The 27,637-nt window shown below is 38.6% G+C and overlaps 1 protein-coding gene across 13 annotated transcripts in view; it reads left to right on the top strand.

Annotated features, from left to right (window-relative positions):
* tenm2a (teneurin transmembrane protein 2a) overlaps positions 1–24,245 on the top strand; it is a 2,964,155-nt gene extending 2,939,910 nt beyond the window's left edge. For 11 of the 13 annotated variants that reach the window (XM_073067293.1, XM_073067288.1, XM_073067292.1 and 8 more), the window contains 8 exons: positions 3,050–3,204; positions 4,017–4,891; positions 6,092–6,267; positions 7,176–7,411; positions 11,229–11,525; positions 14,805–16,419; positions 20,054–20,184; positions 22,249–24,245. In XM_073067293.1, coding sequence (XP_072923394.1) covers positions 3,050–3,204; positions 4,017–4,891; positions 6,092–6,267; positions 7,176–7,411; positions 11,229–11,525; positions 14,805–16,419; positions 20,054–20,184; positions 22,249–23,010 — 4,247 coding nt within the window. In that variant the 3' untranslated portion in view covers positions 23,011–24,245. The remainder of the gene's footprint in view (positions 1–3,049; positions 3,205–4,016; positions 4,892–6,091; positions 6,268–7,175; positions 7,412–11,228; positions 11,526–14,804; positions 16,420–20,053; positions 20,185–22,248) is intronic. The other 2 variants (XM_073067290.1, XM_073067289.1) reach the window with 2 other exon arrangements.
* Positions 24,246–27,637: the final 3,392 nt, after the last annotated feature.

The following is a 27,637-nucleotide window of genomic DNA, read 5'->3' as shown; positions in this document are numbered from 1 at the left end:
ATGCCATTCATTAGAATACTGTAGATATATGGTTACCATATTGAGTAACTTATGAACCAAATTGATTTATGGACATTTATGAAAATGGAACCCATTCATTACCCATAGATGGCCTGTACTTCGCATTCACCTTGTCAGATCAGATATGTTTTCATTGGATCACCTCTCATTCTAAATTCCAGTGAGAACAGGCCCAAACTGCTCAATCTATTGAGATCTAACAGTCTGTGTACTGAGAACATCCCCTTTTCTGATGCTGCTTCCAGGCATCAGCTTAAAAAGCCATGACACAAGCGGATGTAATATCTTCAAGCTGCTTGAGCAACCAATCAGATTAAAGAGATTCATAAATGCCATACCCTAATCTAGTAAGCACAATATCAACAACCCCTCTAATTGTTTTTTTACTGCTGCGTGGACCAACCATTGCTATGACCAGTAAATTTTTACACAGCCTGAAAACTGTGCGTCACTTTAATAAAACACTGTATAAAAGAAAATTACAGCTGGGCAGTAACAAAGGCTATTTGCACAGGAGCATTTCAGTTACTGCCCTTCTGCGCACCCGCACGGCTCAGAGGGAACATAGCATAATATATAACTAATTTGATAAATATCATACAGAATGCAAACTAAAGATTGAAATATACATACAGTATAGGATTAAGGTAGATGCAGAATATTCCAAATAAAATTTTATTTAAGCTGAAAAGATGTATTTTATAAAGCCATTATATTTTGAAATGCTCAGGAAACAAGTTTACAATATGCATTAAAAATATTCATTCTTTGCTTTAGATACAAAGCAGTATTTATGGCCTAGCACATTATTTAAAAATTCACATTGCAAAATGAATCTGTATAGACTTATATAAGCTCATTTTTCTTCCTTTGTTATTCTTAAATGATTATAGACTGAACGCATTTAGCCAGGCCATTTAGCACAAGATTTTCAGGATGTTTTAGGGGTACGGCATTGTAAGTAGCAAATTTGGGTGAGTGTAAGTGAATCCCGTAAGTTACATCGGATAAGGTAGTAAACAGTGCAGCCTAAAAAGATGTAAAATTACAGACAGGAGCTTTAGATTTTTTTTCAACTTTACAACTGTGTCAATGCAAAAATTCTGAAAGTAACCACTCATGGGTTTTGCCGTAAATGACACAGTAAAATCTCGGCCAGTCTTTAACTTGAATACTATAGAGATATATTAGCTGTACGTGAACTGTAAGTGAGCTAAGAGGTTTCCACAGATTAATTAGTAACAAGTTTTAAGAACCCAAATAGATAGATAGATACTTTATTCATCCCCATGGGGAAATTCAACTTTTTTTTTCCAATGTCCCATACACTTGTTGTAGCAAAACTAATTACATACAATACTTAACTCAGTAAAAAATATGATATGCATCTAAATCACTATCTCAAAAAGCATTAATAATAGCTTTTAAAAAGTTCTTAAGTCCTGGCGGTAGAATTGTAAAGCCTAATGGCATTGGGGAGTATTGACCTCTTCATCCTGTCTGAGGAGCATTGCATCGATAGTAACCTGTCGCTGAAACTGCTTCTCTGTCTCTGGATGGTGCTATGTAGAGGATGTTCAGAGTTATCCATAATTGACCGTAGCCTACTCAGCGCCCTTCGCTCATAAACTAATAAATATAATAAACTAATGTTGTTAAAATTCTTAGGAAATCATTTTTTGATGATCCGTGGTCTTTTTAAATAATTTCTCTCTTTTCTAATCCTTCTTACATCTAAGAATTGTTTAGAAACTCTTTAATGACCAGCATTTTTAAATAAAGTTAATTTTCAAAAGGATAGCCCAATACTACATAAGATTTTAAATATGAGGAGGATAATGTATTTAATCTTTAAAAATTTCTTGGATTCTTTGCACAGGAGGGAATAAGGCTCTTTCATCTCAAACAAAATGTATTCTTGAGTACAGATTGAGGAAAAGTAATCAAAAAGCTGGGAACTGTTGCATAATTACAGTAGAAATATGTATGTTCGAAATAAGTGATGGATGTGGGTTTGATTTCAGCATTTAAGAGTAATTTGTTTAAGTATATGGGTGCGAGGGATATGAAGGGCAATGAATCAGGAGCAGAATGATGGGACGAGGCAGAATAATTTTTTGGCATGGAATAGATGGGCCAAAGGCCCTGTTTCATTGTCTTAGTGCTATGACTCTACTTTTGTAACTCGGGAACTTTTTGGCAAACCAATATGGATTCTATTAAATAGAAATAGCTATTTTTAAAAAAGATAAATAGTTGAGGAAAATCAAAGATTTCACCAGTTGGTTGTCAATCAATGACTCCACTTAGGAGCTTTTAAGGACAGCATTAAGAAGCAGAATAAGTCAGTCATTTCTCAATATGAGGATTAAGTAGAAAGTAGAACAGAAACGGCTAATCTTTGGCCATATATTAGTGTCAGTTGTGCATGATCTATTGAGTTCACAGTGGGATTTTGGAATATATCGAGATAATTAAAACATTCTGCCCTGGCTTTAATTAGCACTCAAACAGAATCTGTTGGATAATTCATTATCATTGTTTCTCTGGCATCTGTCAGTATGAGGTGCTGTAATGGTTCCAATTGTTTTTTTTATACTTATGCTGATCAAGGTGACAGAAGTCAATGTTGGGGATTTGAATATTTTCAATTTGCCCTTCTAATAACAGTATAATAAATTCCAAGCTGAAAAATGGTCAATACCAGGATAGAAATCCCTCCGCAATACCCCACCAGCATGTCAGCATCTGTCTCAAAAATTTACCATCTGCACCATCACTGTGAAGGTTCACACATCAGCCATCCTGGTGACATCCTTGACTGAAAATGCCAGCATAAATAAACTGGTGTTTGTACTGAGCAGTTTTGTCCTATGGATTTATTTCTGCCAGGGAAGGGATTAAGAATATCTAACTTTTTAAAGAATTGGGGCTATTTGCATGGAATTTGAACATGGGTCTTGAAAGGCCAATATCCAGTTGGAGATGCTTCTCTCAATAGTCTTAATTGTTCTTGCTCTCTTCACAGGCATCGCAGTGGACAAGAATGGATTAATGTACTTTGTGGATGCAACTATGATTAGGAAAGTCGACCAAAATGGAATTATTTCAACGTTGCTCGGTTCCAATGACTTGACAGCTATTCGTCCTCTGAGCTGTGATTCCAGCATGGATGTAAGCCAGGTAAAATCTTATCGAAAAGGCAATATCTGTCTTCCATAGGATTTATTAAATCAATCTGGCAGTCCTTAATTTAATACTCTAGTTAGGTAGAGCATTACTTGCATTCATTTTGATGCAACTTAATTTAAGATTGGCATTTAAAGTGGCCATTGTGCAAAGTCTGATCTTGTCAACATTTTTTGACTAAAATTATAAGCAGTTTTTAATGATTCCATTGAAACTAAAGATTCAAAACCTATTACAAGATAAAAGCTGCTACAATTGAAGTTGGCATCATCTAAAGTGATTTTGAGGATGTACAGAGGTGTAGTCTAAAAGTGGTTTAGCCCTCAACATAGGAAGTAGGTGTTATAGTTTAATCTTAGAATATGATACAGGGGTGGTTGATCAACTATAGAAGATATCATAAAAGGGAATGAACGACCTCTGTAATGGAGAAAACCATGTCTCATAACGCAATATTACCTGAGAAATTGAGGAAAAGTTGCAAAAATATTTTTGTATGATCTGAAAGGAGATTGTTTTATAAAGCTCCTCTCTCGGTGGGGAGTGAACAGCAACAGCTATTACAGGGCCGAGAGAGTGTCATTTAGTGAGACCATTCAGGAAGTTCTGCTTTTAGTCCAGAAGACTCCCATTCAAATTTAAATAAATTCATTTTGTCAAATATCTACCTAACTATAGTATGCAATAAAAAGAGACAAATTACCTTAAAAGCCATGTAAGCCATATAATGCCTTTTCATTGAAATTAATTATTTTTGCTTAAACTACCACATTCAATGCAGCAAATTCCCATTTTCCTCTACTTAGGTACGATTAGAGTGGCCAACTAATCTTGCCATCAACCCAATCGATAATTCTCTTTATGTCTTGGAAAATAATGTCATTCTGCGGATTACTGAGAACCACCAGGTCAGCATTATAGCAGGCCGACCTATGCACTGTCAGGTTCCTGGCATTGATTACTCTCTCAGCAAGCTGGCCATACACTCGGCACTGGAGTCTGCCAGTGCTATTGCTGTCTCCCACACTGGCATACTTTACATTGCAGAAACTGATGAGAAGAAGATAAACCGTGTCCGGCAAGTGACAACCAATGGGGAAATCTCCCTCTTGGCAGGGATGGCATCGGACTGTGACTGCAAGAATGACGTCAACTGTGACTGCTTCTCAGGTGATGATGGGTACGCCACAGATGCAAAGCTGAATTCTCCATCATCACTGGCCGTCTCACCTGATGGAACTGTCTACATAGCTGACCTGGGGAACATCCGCATCCGCGCAGTTAATCGAAACAAGCCGCAGATGAACTCAATGAGCTTCTACGAGGTTGCTTCAGCAGCTGAGCAGGAGCTGTATGTTTTCAATTCAGATGGGCTACACCAGTATACAATGAGTCTCATCACCGGTGATTACATGTACAATTTCTCCTATAGTCCAGAGAATGACATTGTGGAAGTAACTGACAACAATGGAAACACGTTAAAGATCCGAAGGGATAGCAATGGAGTGCCACGGCATTTACTGATGTCAGATAACCAGGTGTGTTCTCTGACCATTGATGCTAACGGCGGACTAAAGATGGTGTCTATCCAGAACCAAGAGCTGGTTGTGTTTACTTACAACGGGAATAGTGGCCTCCTAGCAACTAAAACAGATGACATTGGTTGGACAACTTTCTTTGAGTAAGATTTATTTACTTATTGAGTACATGTTCGTACAGAAGTGTGAAGTGTGTGACAGTTGCACGTGATTATCCATAGGATTTTTTTAACTCCTGGGTTTCCACCATATCTCATGCTGGATTGCAGAAACCAGCCTGTGAAAACAACACTACATATAATGGGTAATGTTCTATTTTGTTAAAATATGAATGGGCCACACTTCCATTTGGTAATCTCATTTGCTTTAATTAGTTTAATGATTAGTATGCTAATGAATGCAGATGGATAGGTTTGGATGACATTTGAAGTAAAGTCAGTAAAGCTAAAATAATGAGTATTACATTCAGACTACAACATCTGGTGAAGTGGCCTAATATTTGAACACATGAGTTTTGTAATAAAGGGGGCTTATTAGCTTGAATTAAATTGTTCTTTGAAAATCGAACATTTTAGATTTTCTTTCCAAGAACTGCATCATTTATATTTTGAAGAAAGATAGGTAAGAATGTTTCTGATCATATCAGTTTGTGACAACTCGCTTCGTATCTGTCAGAAATGTATTAACTGTAATTTGAAGAAATTTTTCAACAATACTTTCCTGTGGATTTGAGGCACAAAATATTGTGTTGATAGAAAAAGTCAGTCTGGGAAGAGAGAAGGAAGGGGTGGGTGAGGGAGTGGGGGTAATATTGGCGTATTAAAGTCATTGAGGAAATAACACTTCAGCATTGAGAAACCCTTGCAGATTATATTGTAATGCACAATTCAAGGTGCAATTAATTCTCTGAAATAGTAGACTTTCACTATCACAAACCAGTTTTATAGCAGACTTTATATGGATTGTCAATTGGAATATAATCATTGAAACTACAACACCCGTGGCTTGCAACTCAGCGATGTAAATGGAACAGCACACGGCATAAAAATCTCGACACATACGCATTATAAATCATAATATGTCGCTCCATTTTTTCCAATACGGTTTTAAAAGGAGCATGAATTGTCTGTGTAACTCACTTCTTCATATCCATCAATCTTTGTGAAGATGGAGAACATTTTAATATTCTCAGCAATCCTAAATATCATTACTCTCGTGTTGCTCAGTTCCAAGTCTTTAGTTCTCTGTGTAACTCACTCCTGTGTTTCTGGTTCCATCTGTAGTTCATTGATGGTTCAAGATGTGACTTGTAGGTTGACCTGATATCATTTATTTGCACTTAGTTATGACAGTGAAGGACGACTGACAAATTTGACTCGTCCCACTGGTGTTGTAACCAGTTTGCATCGAGAAATGGAGAAGTCAATCAATATTGACATTGAAGCTTCCAACAGAGAGGACGATGTTACTGTCACCACTAATCTTTCTTCAGTAGATGCATCTTACACCCTGGTTCAAGGTAAACAGCTTGATTCATCTAAAAATACTGATCTGAAATTGCAAGGTAATAAGTTTGGTAAGAATGTATAATTTTAATTATCTGCACTGATTTATCTATTTCCCATTCATACGATATCTCAAGGCTACCATTTTTTGCCCATTACTATTGAAATTGTAGTCTGAATTTTGTAAAACGTGGTACTTGTAGCTTGAAGCAGTTGTGGTTTTTGCAAGGATTGTTGAAGTATACATTGGTCTGAGTAAAATATTTTAGGAGCAATCCTGCTGATAGAAATCTCTTTTTGCTGTTAGCTCCAGATTACTGAAAATAAGAGCTGAGTGAAAGAGTAACAGTGCAGGGAATGACAATGCTTTTACGTGATCCTTAATATAGCATGTAAATATGATGTCATCATTTTTATTGAGTACCTAGTAATGAACATAATATTGTCTACAACTTTTAATTTGATTTCATTCTATGGGTTGTACAATTTGAATTCAGTCTTGCTGAGCAATTAGAATATTGCAAAGCCTCTTTTTTCCCATCATAGTTAACAATAACTAAGCTAACAATAAAATTATGAAAATTTCTGCATTTTGGCACAGTAGTTTGTTTTAGTGGAACTGGAAAAATAGAGGGTCAGAAGAAAGTACGTCAACAAAAATGAGTCACTCTAATGAACCATTTCATTTTATAGGTATTTTTCTATTAGATGTCATAATTATAGAAAAATAAGGTATTAAATCTTGCTTACACAACTGTAGCATTGCCTTTGTTGTAAGCTCCAGGTAATGTGCCAAAGGACTTCTGATTTGTTTAGAAATCTAGCAATCCCGGTGTGTATTCCTTTGAATTAGCTGTATTGAAAATGTTAACTAGTGTTTTGCAAATGGATTTTTTAATTACTGATGTAATTCTTCCACCAGATCAAGTGAGAAACAGTTACCAGCTTTGCAACAACGGCACTCTTCGTGTGATGTACGCCAATGGAATGGGGGTCAGCTTTTACACTGAGCCTCATATTCTCGCTGGGACCATTAGTCCAACGGTCGGACGGCGCAATATCACACTACCTGTGGAAAATGGACTGAACTCTATTGAATGGCGTCTCAGGAAGGAACAGATCAAGGGAAAAGTCACTGTGTTTGGAAGGAAACTTAGGGTAGTTTATTATGAGCATGTTCATTTTAAATTCTTGAGTTCCAGCTCTTTATAGGGTTTGTGACTCTCTAGTGTGGTTTTTGTTTTTGAAATTTTAAATGGTTTCCGGCATGTATGTTTCTTTACACAAGTTATTTAATTTCACCATTTCTATCAAAAAATATTGACAAACTTCAAAATACAGGTGACTGTATTGTCCCTGATGTACTTCATTTTGCAACATGGCAACTCCACGTATCCCTACAGCAGATGGCACAACTCAGCATTTATCCCTTTGTTGACCCTGACCCCTGAAAAAGCAGATTTCTAATGTCGTTGGCAGGTAGAAGTGCTGAGAATTGGTTTGTGCCTGCAGTTGAAAAGATGCCAGTCATGTAGTGCTGGCTTTTCATTAGCCTGGCATGTCTTCTTTCAACCTCATAAGCCTAATATTCATTATTGGATGCATCAGAAGAGGCATTCATTAAAACAGGTTGCTGGACATTTACATATATTGGCAGGGTCTGCACTCATAACTTCATGTGGTGTCTTTTTTTTCTCCACATCTTAATAAGCAAAGAGAGCATGTTGTTCGCAAACACAGGAGGGATGCAAATCAACCAGTCAAACTTGCTTGGCATCCCCCAGGTCATCCTTTCTTCCAAGCACTGTGATTCATTTTGACAAACCTCTAGCTTTCTGTGAAGGTAACTGTAGCCAAAAAATGTTTTAATTAAAAGCATCTTCCACAAAATATGGAAACTCAAATGCCAGCAGGAGGCAAGTTTAAATTTTATCATGACCTTAATTCTTGGTTGTTTGCAAACCTTTCCATTTGAATCGCCTCTTTCTGAAAGGATTGAAAGGCCTGCTGGTGACTTGATACCCAGTATTTTTACTCAATCTGATATAGGCAGCAAATCATCTCGCCTCTATTTAAATTTCTATTAAGAGATCTTCTTTCTTGAAAATGCAATTTAGATTACTTTCAGCTAACATCAGGTCAGTTCCTGCTGTGTACACTGTCTACAACTGCAACAACTCAACAACTCACCAAGGTATTTCCTACATTTGTGGTTTCTAATGCCTCAAGCACTGGCTTTCAAACTAGGAAGCAAGGCCTTCTTAAGACCATGAGACATCACAGTGTCCTTGATTGTTTAAAGCTGAATGCAATTTGTTGTTAAAATTAGTAATAAAATGTTAAGAAAAGATTTTTGCTTTAACTTCCAAGTAGCTGAGCTTAGAAGCTGTCTGAACCTCATCACATGGAATTAACAATATGTATTTGGAATGGGAGGCTGATTCCCTCACATGCTCCCCTAAACAATTAAGAAATCCATGGCTTAGACGGACAAGGTTAGCAGATTAATGGAAATACAGGACTGTGCAGAAGTCTTAGGCGCATATACGTAACTCGGGTGCCCAAGATTTTGCACAGTATTGCATTTATCAATGTGGAGCAGAGATGGAGTTTATAAATCTGGCAAAGGATGTTGGGAATGGTGAAGGGGAGTGCCCTGGGAAGAGCTTAGGACAGGAGTCAGAGGAGTGCCAGTTGTAGTATGTGGCGAGGGTGTAGACACATTCAACCCTGAGACACTGAGCAAGATCATTTGATTCCAAACAATTGGTCATTACAAAATGTCTTTCTGGTTCTTCCCGCTCCCTCCGCTCACCCTTCCCCCTTCCTCCGCTCACCTTTCCCCCTTTACCCAGCCAGGATTCCCCTCTTAGCCCACAATAGAGACCGAATCAGAATCGTTTATGATCACTCACATATGTCATTATTTTTTTTTTTTGCAGCAGCAGTACAGTGCAATACATAAAATTACAACAGTATTGTACAAAAGTCCTAGGCATCCTAGCTGTAGATACATATCTTCTGCAAAGTACTGTAGCTCCACCTGCAGCTCACCCATTAAATGCAAACTATCCTGACTTAGACAGATACTCCCACTATTGTTGCTGGTTAAGAATCTTAGAACTTCTTACCCAATAGTTAAGTGCTTGCACCATTTCTACAAGTCCAAAGAATGTCTCATCACTATCTTCTCCCTGTATTAAAACTGACTTTGCCCACATCCAGATACACCAGTTAGCTGAGTGGTGTCGTAGCAACAACCTTGCAACCAAAGTCAGCAAGACCAAAGGGCTGATTGTGGACTTGAGGAAGGGTAAGATGGGGGAACACAAACCAATCTTCACAGGGGTATATGAAGTGGAGAGAATGAGTTATTTCAAGTTCCTGGTTGTCAATATACCTGAGGACTTAACCTGGATGCAACATATTGATGCAGCTACAAAGAAGGCAAGACAGTGGCTATATTTCATTCGGAGTATGAGGAGATTTTGTTTGTCAACTAAAACACTGAAAAACTTCTACAAGTTTACTATGGAGAGCTTTCTAACTGGCTGCATCACCATCTGGTATGGGGCGGGGGGGGGGGAATGTGGTCTACAGTACAAGATCGAAACAAATTGTAGAAACGTGTAAAATTAGTCAGCTCTATCATGGGTACCAGTCTCCATAGTATCCAAAACATCTTCAAGCAGTGTGCTTAGGAAGGTGTCATCCATCATTAAGGGCCCCCACCACCCAAGACATGCCCTCTGTGCACAGTTACCATCTGGAAGGAAGTACAGAAGTCTCAACGATTCAGGGACAGCTTCTACCCCTCTGCCATCCAGTCTCGAAATGGACATTGAACCCACTACCTCACTACTTTTTTTAAAAATTTCTGTTACTTTGCAGTACTTATTTCAACTTAACTGCCTAATAGATATATATATATATACTTAATGTAACAAAGCTTTTTCTCTATATTTATTTATCATGGATTTCATTATACTGCTACCATAAAGTTAACAAATTTCATGACATATGCCAGTGATATTAAATTTTATTCTGATTCTGATTCTAATACTGATCCAGTAAATGGTTTAAAAATTACAGATCCTGGTCAGAATCTAGATAAACTATGGTTCCCAGCTTCTATTCATAAAGTAGAAGCAAGGTAATCAAACCATTATCAGGATATACTGGAACTGAAAACTAACTTGAATAATGGTTAGCAAGTGAATGGGCAGTCACGTTAACATACAGCTCAAATGAAAGCCTAATTTCACCCCTCTGGCCTTTCATGATCTCTCATTGCCCCAAAGCCAAGTAACGTACCCTGGCTTCATTTAGGGATCTAGAGTGGCAACCTAGGCTGGGGAATATTGGGCATTGACTCATTTTATGATAACTCACTTCAGAAGAATCACAGAGAGCTCATTTTATACGCAGCATACCCTAGTAACCAAGAAAACATTATTTTGAGCACCAAAACAAAATTATGATAAGATCTCAATTTACTTAATTTGGATAATGAAATTACTTCTTCAAGTTCCTTAGTGATATGTGTCACTGTCATGTTGCTTTATGTTTTCATAATTTAAACTTATAGAAATTAAATTTCTCCTAATCATTGAGGGTATGATGATTTTTTTCAAAAGATGTGAAGAAAATAAGGTGTACATTCTTTAAAACTTCATATGAGAAGTGAAAAACTGATAATTAAATTGTTAATCACAGTGTTCATACTCATTAGCAAAGGCTGAATGCATTGCAGTTTCTTTGAACTCGTGCCAGATTGCAATCACTTAAATCATATTGATGATAATGTCATTTGAAAGCTTTCTTCTGTATTGGCAAAGGTACAAAATTCAATCATCTACACCAGGCAAAAGCCATTATAATTAAAATGAAATAAATTGCCCCAGTAATCGCATACTAGGCCTGTTTTAAGTAAAGAGAAGAACATTTATGATTGAGGTTCTTTAATTTTAAACAGGTGCATGGACGCAATTTGCTTTCCATTGATTTTGATCGCAATTCGCGGACAGAGAAGATTTATGATGATCATCGCAAATTTACATTGAGGATTATTTATGATTCTTTGGGCCGGCCCACAATCTGGCTCCCAAGCAGTGGTCTAGCTGCAGTTAACGTCTCATATTCTTCCACTGGGAAAGTGATTGGAGTTCAACGAGGTGCGATGAGTGAGAAAAATGAATATGATGAACAGGGCAGGATTATATCCCGAGTTTTCTCTGATGGAAAAGTCTGGAGCTACGCTTACCTTGACAAAGTATGTTTATAATCGGTTAGACATATTATTGTTCAAATGAAATAATTTCTCCTGCTTTCTCTCACTGCCCTGTTGTTGAGTTTCAATATGTAGGAAATATAGCCTTGAAATAATACATTTAGTGTGTAAGTGTTGAAGAAAAACAATGAAACAATATTGCCTGCTTTATAGCGCAACAAAGTTTACTTGCCAAACATTTATCCTTGTGAAGAATATTAGGTTTAGTCATTTTGTTTGTGAACAACAAAGTTGTTCCGTTATTAACTGTGAAAAATAGCATCTCTTTCACTCTCATAATCAAATTGTGAAAAGGCATTTAACAAAATTTCCCAAGAAATGGAATAGATCTGCTGAGATTCAAACCTATGCTTGGAGCTTCCGTTATGCATTTATAAGACTATTAAATAGTTCCCTAGAATGAAAAATAAGTGAAGCATAGTTAGTTGATATGTGATTTACAATTCTCCTCCAATCTTTCCTTGACAGCGTTCAAGGAGTTCAACGCTATGCAGAACAAAGCACTTGCTTGATCAGCATTTCAAAATTTCCATTGTCTTTCACGCGTGGCTACAATGGCTGCAATGTGCACTGGCTACAAAAAGCACTGTAGTTCCTCATCTGGGCTTCCTTGACAGTATTTCACAAAACAATGACCTAGGCCAACAAGGATGATGGATGCATGGGTGTACTACTATCTGCCAAGTTCACTCTAATTCTGACTTGGGAATATATTTACAATCATCCATCTTTATTGGGTCTAAATGCTAAAACACCCTGCCTAATAACCCTGTCAGAGTCCCTTCACCCAAAGGACTACAGTGGTGGAATAAAATGACTTACAACCATCTTCCAAGGGCAGATAGGAATCGGCAATATATGCTATCCTGTCCAATGTTACCCATGTCCCATAGATGCACCCAAGCATACAAGAAGAAGCCATTCCCTTCAAAGTAATGCACAGAAAACTCTGAAGGAGCTCAGCAGATCAGGCAGCACCTATGGAAATGAATAAACATTCAACATTTCAGGCCGAGACCCTTCTTCAGGACTGCAAAAGGAAGGGGGAAGATGCCAGAATATTCTGTTGCCATTCAGGTGATGACCTGCATGGATTTAGCTCCTAACTAACATTGCTGACTGGAATTGGTTTATATTTGTCACATGTACTGAGATACACTGAAAAAATTGTCTTGCGCACTGTTCATGCAGATCAGATTGCTATACAGTGCCTTGACATAGAACAATAATAATGCCAAATAAAGTGTAACAACTACAGGGAAAATACAGTGCAGGTAAACAATAAGGTGCAAGATCATAACGAGGTTTGTTGTGAGGTTAAGAGTCTAACTTATCACCATATACCATACACCACGTATCACCGAGTACTACCCTGAGATTCATTTCCTTACAGGCCTTCACAATAGAACAAAATAATACAATAAAATCAACAAAAAACTGCACACAAAGACTGACAAACAGCTAAGGTACAAAAGACGACAAATTGTGAAATTCAAAACTAAAATTAATTAATTAATACTGATAACCATGAATTGTACAGTCCTTGAAAGTGAGTCAATAGGTTGTGGAATCAGTTCAGTGTTGAGGTGAGTTAAGCTATCCACACCGATTGAGGAGTTTGTTGGTTGAAGGGTAATAACTATTTCTCTACCTGTGGTATGGGACCTGAGGAACCTGTATCTCCTTCCCAATGGCAGCAGAGAGAAGAGAGCATGGTCTGGATAGATAGTGAACGTTCCTGATGATGATGCATCAGTGCTCCTTCTAGATGTGCTCAGTGGTGGGGAGGGCTTGTCCTGATTTGGACCCAGCTGCGTCCACCACTTTCGTGGGCTCTACACAGCTTTCCTCAATCTGAGTGTCCAATTCCCCGAAGAAAGTTGCTGTTGAATCTACTCACACCATCTTATTGGGAGTCCTGATAGAGTTAATTTAGAAACTCCTCTTCTCCCTCTCATAAATATAGTATTTGGAGGGAAATATTTACGCAAGTACATGTAAGAATAAACTATGTACAAGGAATAAACTAGTTTGAATCTTTAGATGGTTTTTGGAGTACTCACTATGTTAAATGGGATACAATAGAATGGATACCCTTTGTTCGTTTTTATTCTCTCTCAGCTGTAAAACTTCAGGGTAGATAAAAGAGAGAAATTATTGTATTTCTAATACATGACATTGAACTGAAAATCATATCTTTCCCTCTAAAATCATTCCATCAAGTTTTTACCAACATCTAAGTACTGATGCAAAAATTTGAAAGATTGGCTCATAGAATTTCATCAATATTTACATGTTTTTGGGGTATGTCAGCAACACTAATGTGAGCTAATGGCTACAGATTAAGTAATCATGGGGCCTAGTTATCACTGTCTGAAAATAAGCATAATATATTATACCAATTATTCAGTTTTGCACACAAAAAAATTCAAGGCTATTGATTTGCTGTCACAAATATCTACGAAGCAGTTTGCAAATAGTAAAAAAGCCTTGTGATGTAAGACTTTTATCATGCAATCATAGAATGATCCAGGAAAGAAGAGCATCAATCTCAATATGTCAGTGCTTTAGAATTGCTATTCACCTTTCCCCAGTGAACCATGATTTTGTTTTGTCTTCAAGCACTATTTATCCAACCCTTTATGAAAATGATGATGAATTTTCTCCTGGCATGATGATATAATCGCAGAAATTTGCCAGTTTTGTTATATTAGCAGAAAGTACTGCTGCTGCACTGTATGGTTCATCAACGTGCGCCCAAAATGCAATGTTCACAAATAATATCACTAAAATTATTTGGTTTCAGTGGTCCGTGACAAAGGTGCTCACTCATTTAAAGAAGGCTGTGCTCCTAATGCTCTGATGGCTCTGTCAGCACTGGAAATGGATGGAGCATATCCATCGTACAAGGAGCAGTATTAGTTAGGGTAACACCTGTGGGCCAACAAACAAAGAACATCTGACAATTTGGGCAATTGGCATATTTAGAATTGCATCTGTGCAAATGGTTACTATTTTAATAAAAATAGTGCGATATGAGAAACCTACGAGTATACTTAATTTATCCAGTTTCCAGAGTGTGGGAAGCAGAATAGTTGAGGTAATATTTTCAGACCAACAAAGAACTTCAGACAATTGCCATATTTGTAATTGCATCTGAGCAAATAGTAACTATTTTAATAAAAAAACCACTGGTCTGTGAGAAAATTATGATTATATTTTATTTATCCAGTTTCTAAATCTTTTTTTTCTTTTAAACAGTCAATGGTATTACTTCTCCAGAGCCAACGACAGTACATCTTTGAATTTGATCAGACAGACCGTCTTCATGCAGTGACAATGCCCAGTGTAGCCCGGCATACTATGTCTACCCACAATTCTATTGGTTTCATCCGTAACATTTACCATCCTCCTGAAAGCAATGCTTCAAATATCTTTGACTTCACCATGGAAGGACGGATACTGAAATCTGCTTACTTGGGCACTGGCCGACAAGTGTTTTATAAATACGGAAAGCTATCAAAGCTGTCTGAGATCCTTTACGACAGTACTGCTGTCACCTTTGGTTATGATGAGTCAACAGGTGTGCTCAAGATGGTCAACTTGCAAAGTGGTGGATTCTCATGCACGATCCGGTATCGAAAAATTGGTCCTCTGATTGACAGACAGATCTACAGATTCTCAGAAGAGGGCATGGTAAATGCACGTTTTGATTACACATACCATGAAAATAGCTTCCGGGTTGCCAGCATGAAGCCAGTTATAAGTGAAACACCACTTCCTGTCGATTTGTATCGCTATGATGAGATATCGGGTAAGGTTGAGCACTTTGGGAAGTTTGGAGTTATATATTATGATATCAATCAGATCATCACCACGGCTGTGATGACCTTGAGTAAGCATTTTGATACTCACGGGCGCATCAAAGAGGTTCAGTACGAGATATTCAGGTCACTCATGTACTGGATGACAGTTCAATATGACAGCATGGGAAGAGTGATAAAGAGAGAGATTAAGCTTGGACCTTATGCGAATACAACCAAATATACATATGACTACGATGGAGATGGCCAGTTGCAGACTGTTGCGGTGAACGAAAAAGTAACTTGGCGCTACAGCTACGACTTAAATGGGAACCTCCATCTGTTGAATCCCGGAAGCAGCATTCGTCTCATGGCTTTACGTTATGATCTGCGAGACAGGATTACCCGCCTCGGAGATGTACAGTACAAGCTAGATGAGGATGGCCTTCTTTCTCAGCGAGGGTCTGATGTATTTGAATACAATTCCAAGTGTCTGCTGACGCGAGTTTACAGCAAAACCAATGGGTGGAGTGTGCAATATCGATACGATGGACTAGGACGCAGAGTTTCCAGCAAGACCAATTTTGGCCAGCATCTGCAATTCTTTTATTCAGATCTAAACAACCCAACTAGGGTAACTCACATCTATAATCACTCCAGTTCAGACATCACCTCCCTATATTATGACCTCCAAGGCCACCTTTTTGCCATGGAGATTAGCAGTGGAGAAGAGTTCTATATTGCTTCGGACAACACAGGAACTCCTTTGGCAGTGTTCAGCAGTAGAGGCCTAATGATCAAACAGCTTCAGTACACTGCCTATGGTGAAATCTATCATGATTCCAATCCTGATTTTCAACTTGCAGTGGGATTTCATGGTGGCTTATATGACTCTCTTACTAAGTTGGTCCATTTTGGACAAAGAGATTATGATGTCTTAGCTGGACGTTGGACAGCTCCTGATTACTCTATATGGAATAATATTGGCAAAGATCCTTCCCCCTTTACTTTATACATGTTCAAGAACAACAATCCTCTCAGCAATGTGCAAGATGTGGAAGACTATGTCACAGGTATGTGGTGAGATCACTGACAGATAGAAAGAGTAAGAGTAATAGACTTTATATTAATAAATTGCATTACATTAAATTTCAAAATTACATCAAACTACCAAGAATATTTAATAAAGAATCAAGATATGTTGCTGATTAACTCATTAAAGTTTGGTATTTGCTTCAGCAGAAATAGGGTGAATATTCATAATTACTTTGGCTCTGAGGAATTTATTGCAAAGTTATCAACTTAAATATTTATCTTTGTTTTGTTTCATAGAACAAAAAACATGGAACATTACAGCAGAGTACAGGCCATTCAGCCCAAGATGTTGTACTGCCCTTGCTATCTAAGAATTTTTAGATGTCTCTAGTGTATCTGCCTCCAGCATCCCTGGCAGGTGTTCCAAACACCCACAACTCCCTATGTAAATAACTTACCTCTGACTTTGCTAAATAATGTTTCAGATGAGAGGGACACAGCATTAATAGATTTCACCTGTTATCCTCTTGGTCTCCAGTACATCCAAGATGGTCTTTCTGAAAGTACCAGTAAAAGGTCTACCACCAGGCTTTTTGCTGCATTCTACTTAGTCAGAATTAATGAGAATGTATGGTGTATTTCCATGGTGGCACAGCTAAATATTTAAAAAAAATTACAAAAACATGCTTGAAAGAAATGTAGTTTTCCATTCTGGTGTGCCAACTTTAGTAATAAAACCAGTGGCCCGTAATAAGGCCCAAGCACTAACTACAAACACCACTTACTCTTGCTCAACACTGCACCAGAATATGTGGATCCCAGCTTGGCCTCTACAGCCAACTGAGGACCCACCAATAGACAATCCCTTAAGAGAAGATAATTCTTGACTTGACTGATCATACTACCTTTATAGTAATAAAATCATAAGTTTGAAAAACAGAGAAGATATATACTGAATCTTTTACTTCTGATTGGATTGGCTGTTTAGTTTGAAAGTGCTCTGCTTCATGAAGAAAAATGTTTTCGAAAATGGAGCTCTTTCTCAATAAACCCTTGTCAGATACATCAGCCACTTGACTTAATAAAGTACCAATTTGATGAAGGCTGCCATTCATAGAGTGTACCATTCCTACTCAAGCAGCTTTATGACCTTGTTTCTGCCACACTTTGTACACAACCAATATGTGCTAAATTATACATCCATTTTAGGACCATTCTGAGGCTGTGCCCTTTGATTTTAGATTCACCTGCTATAGGAAACATCCTCTCCACATCCAATCTATCTGACCTTTCAAAATTCGATAGGTTTCAATGAGATTTCCTTCCTCATTCTTCTAAACTCCAGTCAGTACAGGCCAGAGCCATCAAATTCTCTCATATGTTAACCCTTTCAATCCCGGAATCATTCTTATGAACTTTCTCTGGACCTTTTCCAATGCCAACCTGTCTTTTCTTAGACAAGGGGCCAAAAACTGCTCGCAATACTCCAAGTGCAGTCTGACCTTCATTTTATCAAGTCTCAGATTCACATCCTTCCTAACATTCATTTGTCTTCTTTACAACCGACTTAACCTACAAATTAACCTCTACGGAATCATGCGTTAGGACCCTCAAGTCCCTTTGCACCTCTGATTTTTGAATTTTCTCTGCATTTATAAAAGAGTCTATGCCTTTATTCCTTCTACCAAAGTGCACAAGCATACACTTCCCTACACAATATTCCATCTTCCACTTCTCTGCCCATTCACCCAATATCTCCAAGTCCTTCTGCAGACTCCCTACTTCCCCAACACTACCTGCCCGTCCATCTTTCTTTGTATCATCTGCAAACTTGGCCACAAAGCAATCACTTCCATCATCCAAATCGTTGACATATAATGTGAATAGAAGTGACCCCTGTGAAATACCACAAGTCACTGGCAGCCAACTAGAATAGGCCCCTTTCATTACAATTCTTTGCCTCCTGCCAGTCAGCCAAGCCTCTATCCACGTTAGTATCTTCCGTGTAATTCAATGGCTCCTATCTTGTTAAGCAGTCTCATGTGCAGTACCCTGTCAAAGGCCTTCTGAAAATCCAAGTAAACAACATCCACTGACTCTCCTTTGTTTATCCTGCCTGTTATTTCCTCAAAGAATTCCAACAGATTTGTCAGGCAAGGTTTCCCCTTTCAGAAAGCATGCTGACTTTGGCCTATGCCTTCAAGTACCCTGAAACCTCATCCTTAATTATGAACTCCAACATCTTCCCAACCACTAAAGTAAGGCTAACTGGCCTATAATTTCCTTTCTTCTGCCTTCATCCCTTCTTAAAGAAATAGGTGGCATTTGCAATTCTCCAGTCCTCCAGAACTATTCCAGAATTGAGTAATTCTTTAAAAATCATTACGAATACTTCCAAAATCTCTTCAGCTATCTCTTTCAGAACCCTGAGGTATAGTCCGTCTGGTCCAGCTGGCTTATCTATCTTCAGACCTTTCAGCTTCCCAAGCACCTTCTGTTTAGTAATAGCAATTACACTCATGTCTTCCCCCGACACTCTCAAATTTCTGGCATACTGCCAGAGTCTTCCACAGTGAAGACTGATGCAAAGTACTTATTAAGATTATCCACCATTTTTGTCCCACACTACTACCTCTCCAGTGTCATTTTCCAGCAGTCCAAAATCTACCCTCACCTCTTTTTCATTCTTTATGTTACTGAAAAAAATATTATTGGCTAGCTTATCATCATTTTTAATCTTTTCTCTCATTTAGGTTTTTAATTACCTTTTGTTGGTTTTTGAAATCGTGCCGATTCTCTAACCTCCCACTAAGTTTTTTTGCTTTGTTATGGATATGCCTTCTCTTTTGCTTTCATGTGGTCCTTGACTTCCCTTGTTAGAATGCTTAGCCATGTTTGCCTCATCCTCCCTGTAGAATATTTGTTCATCTTTAGGATATATCTATTCTGCACCATCCAAACTGAACTCAGAAACTTCAGCCATTGCTATTCAGTCATCAGCAGCGCTGGTGTCCCCTTCTAGTTGACTTTTGCCAGCTCCCCTCTCATGCCTCTGTAACTCCCTTTACTACACTGCAGTACTTACACATCTGACTTTATGAGGGGTGATTGATAAGTTCATGGCCTAAGGTAGAAGGAGTCAATTTTAGAAAACCCTAGCACATTTATTTTTCAACATAGTCCACTCGTACATTTGCACAGTTAGTCCAGCGGTCGTGGAGCATACGGATCTTGGACGTACAGAAAGTGTCCACAGCAGGGGTGATTGATAAGTTTGTGGCCTAAGGTAGAAGACAATGAGTTATACAGCTCTCTTTACATGCACGTGCAGTTCAACTCTGAGTGATTGTGCAGAAAATTTGAAGTTAATAACTTATCGGGGTGATTGATAAGTTTGTGGCCTAAGGTAGAAGGAGATGAACTTATTAAGTCTTGATGGAAAGATTCTGGTCAGGCAGAATTAGGTCCAGATTAATAAGTAGTCAGTCAATGATAGAAATACACCTACAGTACCAAAGATCTGGTCACGTGCAATGGTATTTACTGATATTTTCTGCAGAATCTTTGGAACAGCCGATTGCGTGCTTCTTGGAGAAAAGTTACATATAATATAATATACATGAAATCTGTATTCTAACAAATGTACAAAGTTTAAATTCTGTCTTCCCACAGATGTCAAAAGCTGGCTTGTGATGTTCGGATTTCAGTTATACAACATTATTCCTGGATTCCCTAAACCAGCAGTCCGTTTTGCAGCACCTCCTTATGAACTGGTGGAGAGTGAAGAGCGTGATAATGTACGGGTATGGAAACAAAGCTCAATGAATTTATCATTATTTCAGTTCCTGCTTGTCCAAAGATCATTGTATGTCTTTCAGCTTGCTGACATCTGACAATTTAACTTTCTATCTAACATTGTACATGTCCTTTCTTATAACATTAGGTACTTCTCATATCATGGCCTATATTAAACTACAGAAGTAAGGAAACCAACAGGTTTTGGAAATCTAAAACCTTCCTATTCTTATTAAAAGACAATACATTTAGCTATCTTATACTAATGCACATTCTCATTTGATGTCTTTTATCCACAGAAAACCTTTTACTGTCTCAGATCTCAATCATTCCCCTGATATTACCAATAATGTTTGCGCACACAAATCTAAGAGAGATGGATCTAAATGTATCTGATGTATTAGCTTAGACAAGATATAGCTGGAGTACATCAAGCTGTAATGGGTCTGTCATTTGTTCCAACCCACGCAATTGATAAGATTATCTGAAAAATGTGCATTTCTTCACTATACCTTACCTTACCCTACCCTTATCTCTAGCAAGCTAGCTCAGTCTCTTCCTCCTGCTCTTAATTTTTTTTCACTAAGCTAATTCTTCCTTTCAATCATCAACATGCCCTGATTTCCTGTCTGTCAATATCGTCTCGTTGCATCCTTCTCTGGTTTTCTTGTATCCCACTGTTATAGGACCTTTGAATGGTTCCTTTTTATGATAAAATAATCTCTTGGACTCACAATCTGCCAATCCTTACTGTCTACCTGCACTGCACTCTCTCTATAGCTGTTGCACTTTATTCTGCTTTTTGTTATTGCTTTACCTTATACTACCTCAATGATTTGATATACAGTATGTGAACAGTAGGCTGGACAAAATTTTCACTGTACCTGGGTGCATGTGACAATAACAAACTAATTCCAATTCCAAATACTACTTTAACCTCATTGACCTTAAATTGTTTTTTTGTCTGCCCAGAATTATCAATGTTGTTATCTCCTCAAGAAAATGAATCTCAGGGTTGTAAATGGTGAGATAAATGTATTTTGATAATAAACTTACTTTGAAATTTAAACTTTGATTTCTTTTCTTCAAAAATTCTGTCATTAAACTTTTTCTCTGAAAAAGTATCCATGGTCCATCTGTTTTTGCAAAGTTAAATGTCAGCTATAGAGAAATTGAGAATATTATTTGTTACCTCAATCTGAAATAAATTCTGTTTCAACAATAAAAAGTAGTAAAGTGAGAAGTTCATACCTAGGGATTCACTGACAGCCTAGCCAAAAGTTCTTCAACAGGTAGGAGAAGAAAACATGACCTTATATCAGTCTTCACTACTGCTACCTGATGACAGAATTCTTCAAAGAAATAATGACAAACTAATGCTAAAATATGATCCTTTGGGCTGTGATAATTTCTGATTACTCTCACAGTTTATTTCGTTCTTTATTTACAGACACATTCCACTTCCTTTCCTTCTACACTACATGTAAATACAAAACACACAAAATGCTTGAGGGATTCAGCAGGTCAGGCATCATCAATAGAGAGGAATAAATAGTCGATGTTTCAGGGTACGATCCTTCATCAGGGCCTGATGAAGAGTCTTGGCCCAAAATGTCAACTGTTTGTTCCTTTCCTTAGATGCTGCCTGACCTGCTGAGTTCCTGTGTTGCTCTGAGTTTCTAGCATCTGCAGAATCTTTTGTGTTTGTACTTGTAAGTGCCCTCCTGTTTGTTTGTTTGCTTTGCTTCTACCTGTGACCATTAAATTATTACCCATTTAAATACTTTGCCATTTCCTTTATCTGTAACATTCTGAACCACCACCCCACCCTCCACCACTATTTACAGTCATTTAAAGACACATCTGCAACTCTGGCTATTAGATTCAAAGGACATTAGCCTCAGCCCAACTCAGTGGGTGAATTTAGCATTCTTCCATTTTGACTTTTGAATGGATACGTGAAGAACATTCACAGCCAAGCAAATAACCAGTAGCTCCATTTTCAACAACACGGCAACAACTTTAATCTTTTCCTTTATGAAACTGCTATATTTTTATGATTTGTTTTTCAGTTTGTTTCAGGGGTTCAACAAGCAGCAGAAAGGCTCAACAATGCCTTTATGGCACTGGAAGGATGTTCGCTGCCCAAATACTCCAGGGCCGGCCACAAAGACAGGCCAGGACACTGGTTTTCAGCCCCAAATTCCATCATTGGAAAGGGGATCATGTTTGCCGTCAAGGAAGGAAGAATAACAACAGGGGTGACCACTCTAGCAAGTGAAGATAGTCGTAAAATAGCAAGCATTCTTAACAATGCATACTACTTAGACAAAATGCATTACACCATCAATGGAATAGACTCACACTACTTGGTGAAAATCGGTTCATCGGACAGAGACTTGGCAACTTTGGGCATAACAAGTGGCCGAAAAGTACTGGACAATGGAATTAACGTGACCGTTTCGCAGCCGACAATTCTGCTTAATGGAAGGACTAGAAGGTTCACAAACATTGAACTTCAGTACAGCGCCCTGTTGCTAAATATTCGCTATGGAATCACGCTAGATACTCTGGAAGAAGAAAGGGCACGTCTGCTAGACCAGGCCAGGTTAAGAGCTCTCGTGAATGCCTGGTCCAGAGAGCAGCAGAAGGCAAGAGACGGGAAGGAAGGAAATCGTCTCTGGACAGAAGGAGAAAAACAACAGCTTCTGAGCACAGGCAGAGTTCAAGGTTATGATGGGTACTATGTGTTGCCAGTGGAACAGTACCCGGAACTGGCAGACAGTTCCACCAATATTCAGTTCCTGAGACAGAATGAGATGGGAAGGAGGTAACAAACCGAACTGCTGTCATCTCTGGCAAGAGCTGGAAGGGTGATCACAATCACTATCTCCTCTCCTAAGGAGATGGAAACTCAAAAGTGGGTGCTGAAAGTTACATTCGGAGCTGAAGAGAAGAATCAAATTCATGTCAAATGAGCTTGCACCTTGTTCTTCAGCATTTGAGGACTCTCTGTAGTAAACTGGAGCCCAAGGAGAAGACTTGACAAGTACCCCTTTTTATAGGATAGCTCAGGTCCTCTGGGCTGAAAAAAGACACCTCTCTCTGATGGACTCAGTAAACTTACTGCCTCATGGGTGTCTCATTTGAAAGACTTGAGTCCAAAATGCCCATCTTGAATGAAACAGGAACTTCATGGATGCAACCTTTTGTAATATATGCCCCTAAGGAAAACTTGTTTGAGCATACCGGCAATGTATGGATCTGTTGAAGCCTGAGCCAGACTTCTTACACTGATGTTATTGTTTTGTTTATTGCCATAGCAACTGTAGTGGACACAGTAAGCCTTTGAGGTTATAGTTACTGAATCCTGCATTCCTACTTGGGAGGGGTGGGAGGGGCCATAATGTTTCTGAGGATGTGACGTAATTAATAAACAAACTATGTTATTGTCATACACACTGTCGTACTCTTTTTAAAAAGAAGTTTAAATAAAGTTACATTGTGGACAGGTTGACGTGTGCAGGGTGTAGTCTGCATAGTTTCTTAAAAGTAGTCGTCAAGTAATGGTTTATGGTAGAGTTGTGGCCAATGTTTCACTGCTACAAATGGCACTGCTTTTCACTGATCCTGTTCACTGAGGCACGGGGGAGGGGAAGGGAAGGGGGCAGGAGGCATAATAGCTGCTGATAGAGTAATTGATTGATGATGGTACCCTGCTCGCTTTTACTTGCCTCTCAAATTACGACAATCACGCTGCAGTCACCGGAAGGCAAATTGAGAACTTTATTATTACATTTTTTTTGTAATACTGTATCTGGAAGAATTGTCCATGAAGGTTTTTATATTAATTTCTGATTTTGCTGCTCAGCAAATATTAGTCACAGGAAATAAAAAATAATTTATGTAAAGGTGTTTCAATAATGTTTATATACTTTAAAATAAAGTCTTTAAAACTGAAAAATGTCTGATATTGTGAACCCATATTTATAGAATACTACAACCATGTCTTTGGGTATTCAAATATTTTCAAAATAAAGTTTGAGATGTGATCTCTCTTTGTTAGTAATGTTGTTTCAAATGAAGTTCATCGGATATCTATAAAAATATTGTCAAGATGGTATTATCTACAAATCCACATGACACTGGATGTGGAATCACATTTTAACACAATAAATACATTCAACAACTTTGAATTTCATGACCAAGTCGTACTTTGAAAAATAACTAGAGCTAGTATAAATTAGATAAACTTGATTCTTTATTGCAGATTATCGTTTGCTGATAATCAAGAATCATGGAAAACACAGGAAGAGCCATTTGACTCTTTGAGCCTGCCCTTCCATTCATAGAACATAGAAGGGTACAGCATGGGAACAGGCACTATGGCACATGCTGTCAGTTCTGAACATGATGGAAATTTAAACTGTACACCTTCCTGCATGTAGTCTATGTCCCTCAAAACCCAGCCTGTGCAGTGTCTGTCTAATTGTTGCCGTGATACCTGTTTCTACCACCTCCAGGCATCCACCACTCTCTGTGCAAAATGCTTGCCTTGAAACATCTCCTTTAAACTTTGCCCACTCGCCTTAAAGCTATACCCTCCAGCATCTCCACCCTGGGAAAATGACTCCGACTATCTATGTATGCCAGGTCACCCCTCAGCCTCCAACACTTTAGAGGAAACATTCTAAGTTCGTACTACATCTCCTTATCGATAATACTCCCGAATCCAAGCAAAATCACAATCAACCACTCTGTATTTTCTTGAACTTCCACATCCTTCCTGTAATGCAGCCATACACAATACTCCAGATGGGGCCTAACCAACGTTTTATACAATAGCAACATGCTTCCTAATTTTTATGACTCTCTGCCTTGACCAATGAAGGCAAGTCTGTTGGACACTTAGCCTCTGATCTACTTGAGTTGCCACTTTTATGTGAACTATGGACTTGGAGCCCAAGATTAATACCACTAAGGTATCCTGCTACCCATTCTATACTTCTCTCATACAGTTAATTTCCCAAAATGGACAGGGAGACACTGTAGGTGGAGGACACAGTCAGTAGGATCCATTCATGTGAATGAAAAAATATTCTTTCAAAATAATTTCAGATGCCGTCCTGGTTTTGGGAATAAATGGGTGAAATGCCCACCACACTACATCTAATTGCCTCAGATTTTCAATCAGAAGTGAGCATAAATTGTCTTCTGGCAGGTTGTTGCAAGCATCTTATAAGTGTCATATGCCCACCTTCCTTCCCCCAACACACAGGTGCACACATACACACAACTTCAACAGTGTTTCCTCCAGTTCATCGAGTACTGTCACCTTAAGTCAATTTAACAAGTCAAGACAAGTTTTTTGTCATTTAACTATATACATGTATACTGTCAAACAAGATAATGTTTCTCCAGACCAGGGTGCAAAGCACAGTAGTACACATAACACACAATAACGTAGGAAAGTAAGAATAAAATCCACAAAAGAATTATGCATAAATAAACAAAGTAAAGTGCATAAAGTGACAATTGAATGAATTAACCAGTGACACTTCAAATGCGATGCGGCATGGAGTTCAGAAGTCTGATGGAACAAACTGTTTCCTGTCCTGACCATTCTTGTCTGCATCGGAATCTCCTGCTGATGGTAGGAAATCAAAGAGGATGCTGGACGGGCGGGTGGGAGCAAGAAACATTTGACACTGTTTCTCAAGACAAATGAGTATAGATGACCAAAAGTTGGTCAGAGGTAGTTGGAAAGAAGTATGAGAAAGGGTAATTTATAAGGAAATATGCTAGGAAGGGTTTATTTTACACAGTAAGTGGTGTGTGCCTGGTATGCGCTGCCAGGATGGTAGTGGTGGCAAATATGATAGAGACGTTTATGCAACTTTTAGTATCAGAATCAGGTTTATTATCACTGATGTATCATGAAATTTGTTATTTTATGGCAGCAGAACAGTGCAGGACATAAAACATTAGTGTGAGGTGATGTTTATGGGTTCATGAACCATTCAGAAATTTGATGGTGGAGAAGAAGAAGCTATTCCTAAAACATTTACCGTGGGTTTTCAGACTCCTTTATTTTGTCCACAAGGGTAGTAATATGAGGGTTGTTCCTAATTGCATCTTCCTCTGCAATTGGATCCTTGACTTCCTAACCAGAGGACCACTGTCTAAGCAGATTGGTGAGCATATCTCATCCTCACTGACAACAAAGGCGCATCTCAGAGTGGTGTGCTTAGCCCATTGCTCTACTCTCCTATACCCATGACTGTGTAGCTAGGTGAACTCACATGCCATCTATAAGTTTGCTAATGATACAAACATTGTTGGTAGAATCTCAGATGGAGATGAGAGGGCTTACAGGAGTGAGATATACCAGCTAGTTGAGTGGTGTCACAGCAACAATCTTGCACTAAATGTCGATAAGGTGAAAGGGGTGATTATGGATTTCAGGAAGGGCGTGATGAGGGCACATGAACCAATCCTCATTGAGGGATCAGAAGTGGAGAGAGTGAGCAAGTTCCTGGGTATCAACATCTCTGGGGATCTAACCTGAGCCCAACCTATTGATACAGCTATAATGAATTCAAGGCAGTGGCTATATTTCATTAGGAGTTTGAAGAGATTTGGTTTATCACCTAAAACACTTGAAAACTAAAATAGATCTACCATAGCATTCTGACAGGCGGCATCACTGTCTTGCATGGGGGTGGGGGGGGGTGGCTACAGCACAAGGTTAAAAGAAGCTACAGAAAATTCTAAAATGAGTCAGCTCTATCTTGGTTACTAGCCTCCATAGTATCCAGAACATCTTCAACGAACGGCGCTTCAGGAAGGCAACATCCATTATTAAGGACCCCCATCACCTAGGACATGCCCTCTTCTCATTGTCACCATCACGAAGGAGGTACAGAAGCCTGAATGCACACATTCAGTGATCAGGAACAGGTTCTTCCCCTCTGCCATACAATTACTAAATGAACATTGAACCCATGAACACTACGTCACTACTTTGTTTTCTCTTATTTTACACTACTTAACTATTTAATGCTCTCCAATGTTCTTCACGATTGCCTAGGACACATTCTCTGAAACGTTGACACCCAGGAATTTTGGATGCTCACTTTCCACTAAAGGTACCTCAAAGGGTACTGGTGAGTGTTCCCCTGACTTTGTTTCCTGAGGTCCACAATCAATCCCCTGGTCTTATTGACGTGGAGTGCAAGGTTATTGTTGCGACACCACTCAACCACCCGATCTCACTCCTGTACACCTCCTTGTCGCCATCTGCGATTCTACCAACAAAGGTAGTATCATCAGTGAATTTATAGACAGAGCTTGCGCTGTGCCTAGCCACATAGTCGTGAGTGGAGAGAGTAGAGCAGTGGCTAAACACGCAACCTTGAGGTGTACCCTGTTGATCATCAAAGATCAGTAGGTGAATGTGTA

This window comes from Hemitrygon akajei, chromosome 15, assembly GCF_048418815.1.
Source record: "Hemitrygon akajei chromosome 15, sHemAka1.3, whole genome shotgun sequence".
NCBI classification, from domain to species: Eukaryota; Metazoa; Chordata; class Chondrichthyes; order Myliobatiformes; family Dasyatidae; genus Hemitrygon; species Hemitrygon akajei.
Note: the sequence above shows the minus strand (reverse complement) of the source record. Positions and strands in the feature narration are given on the sequence as shown.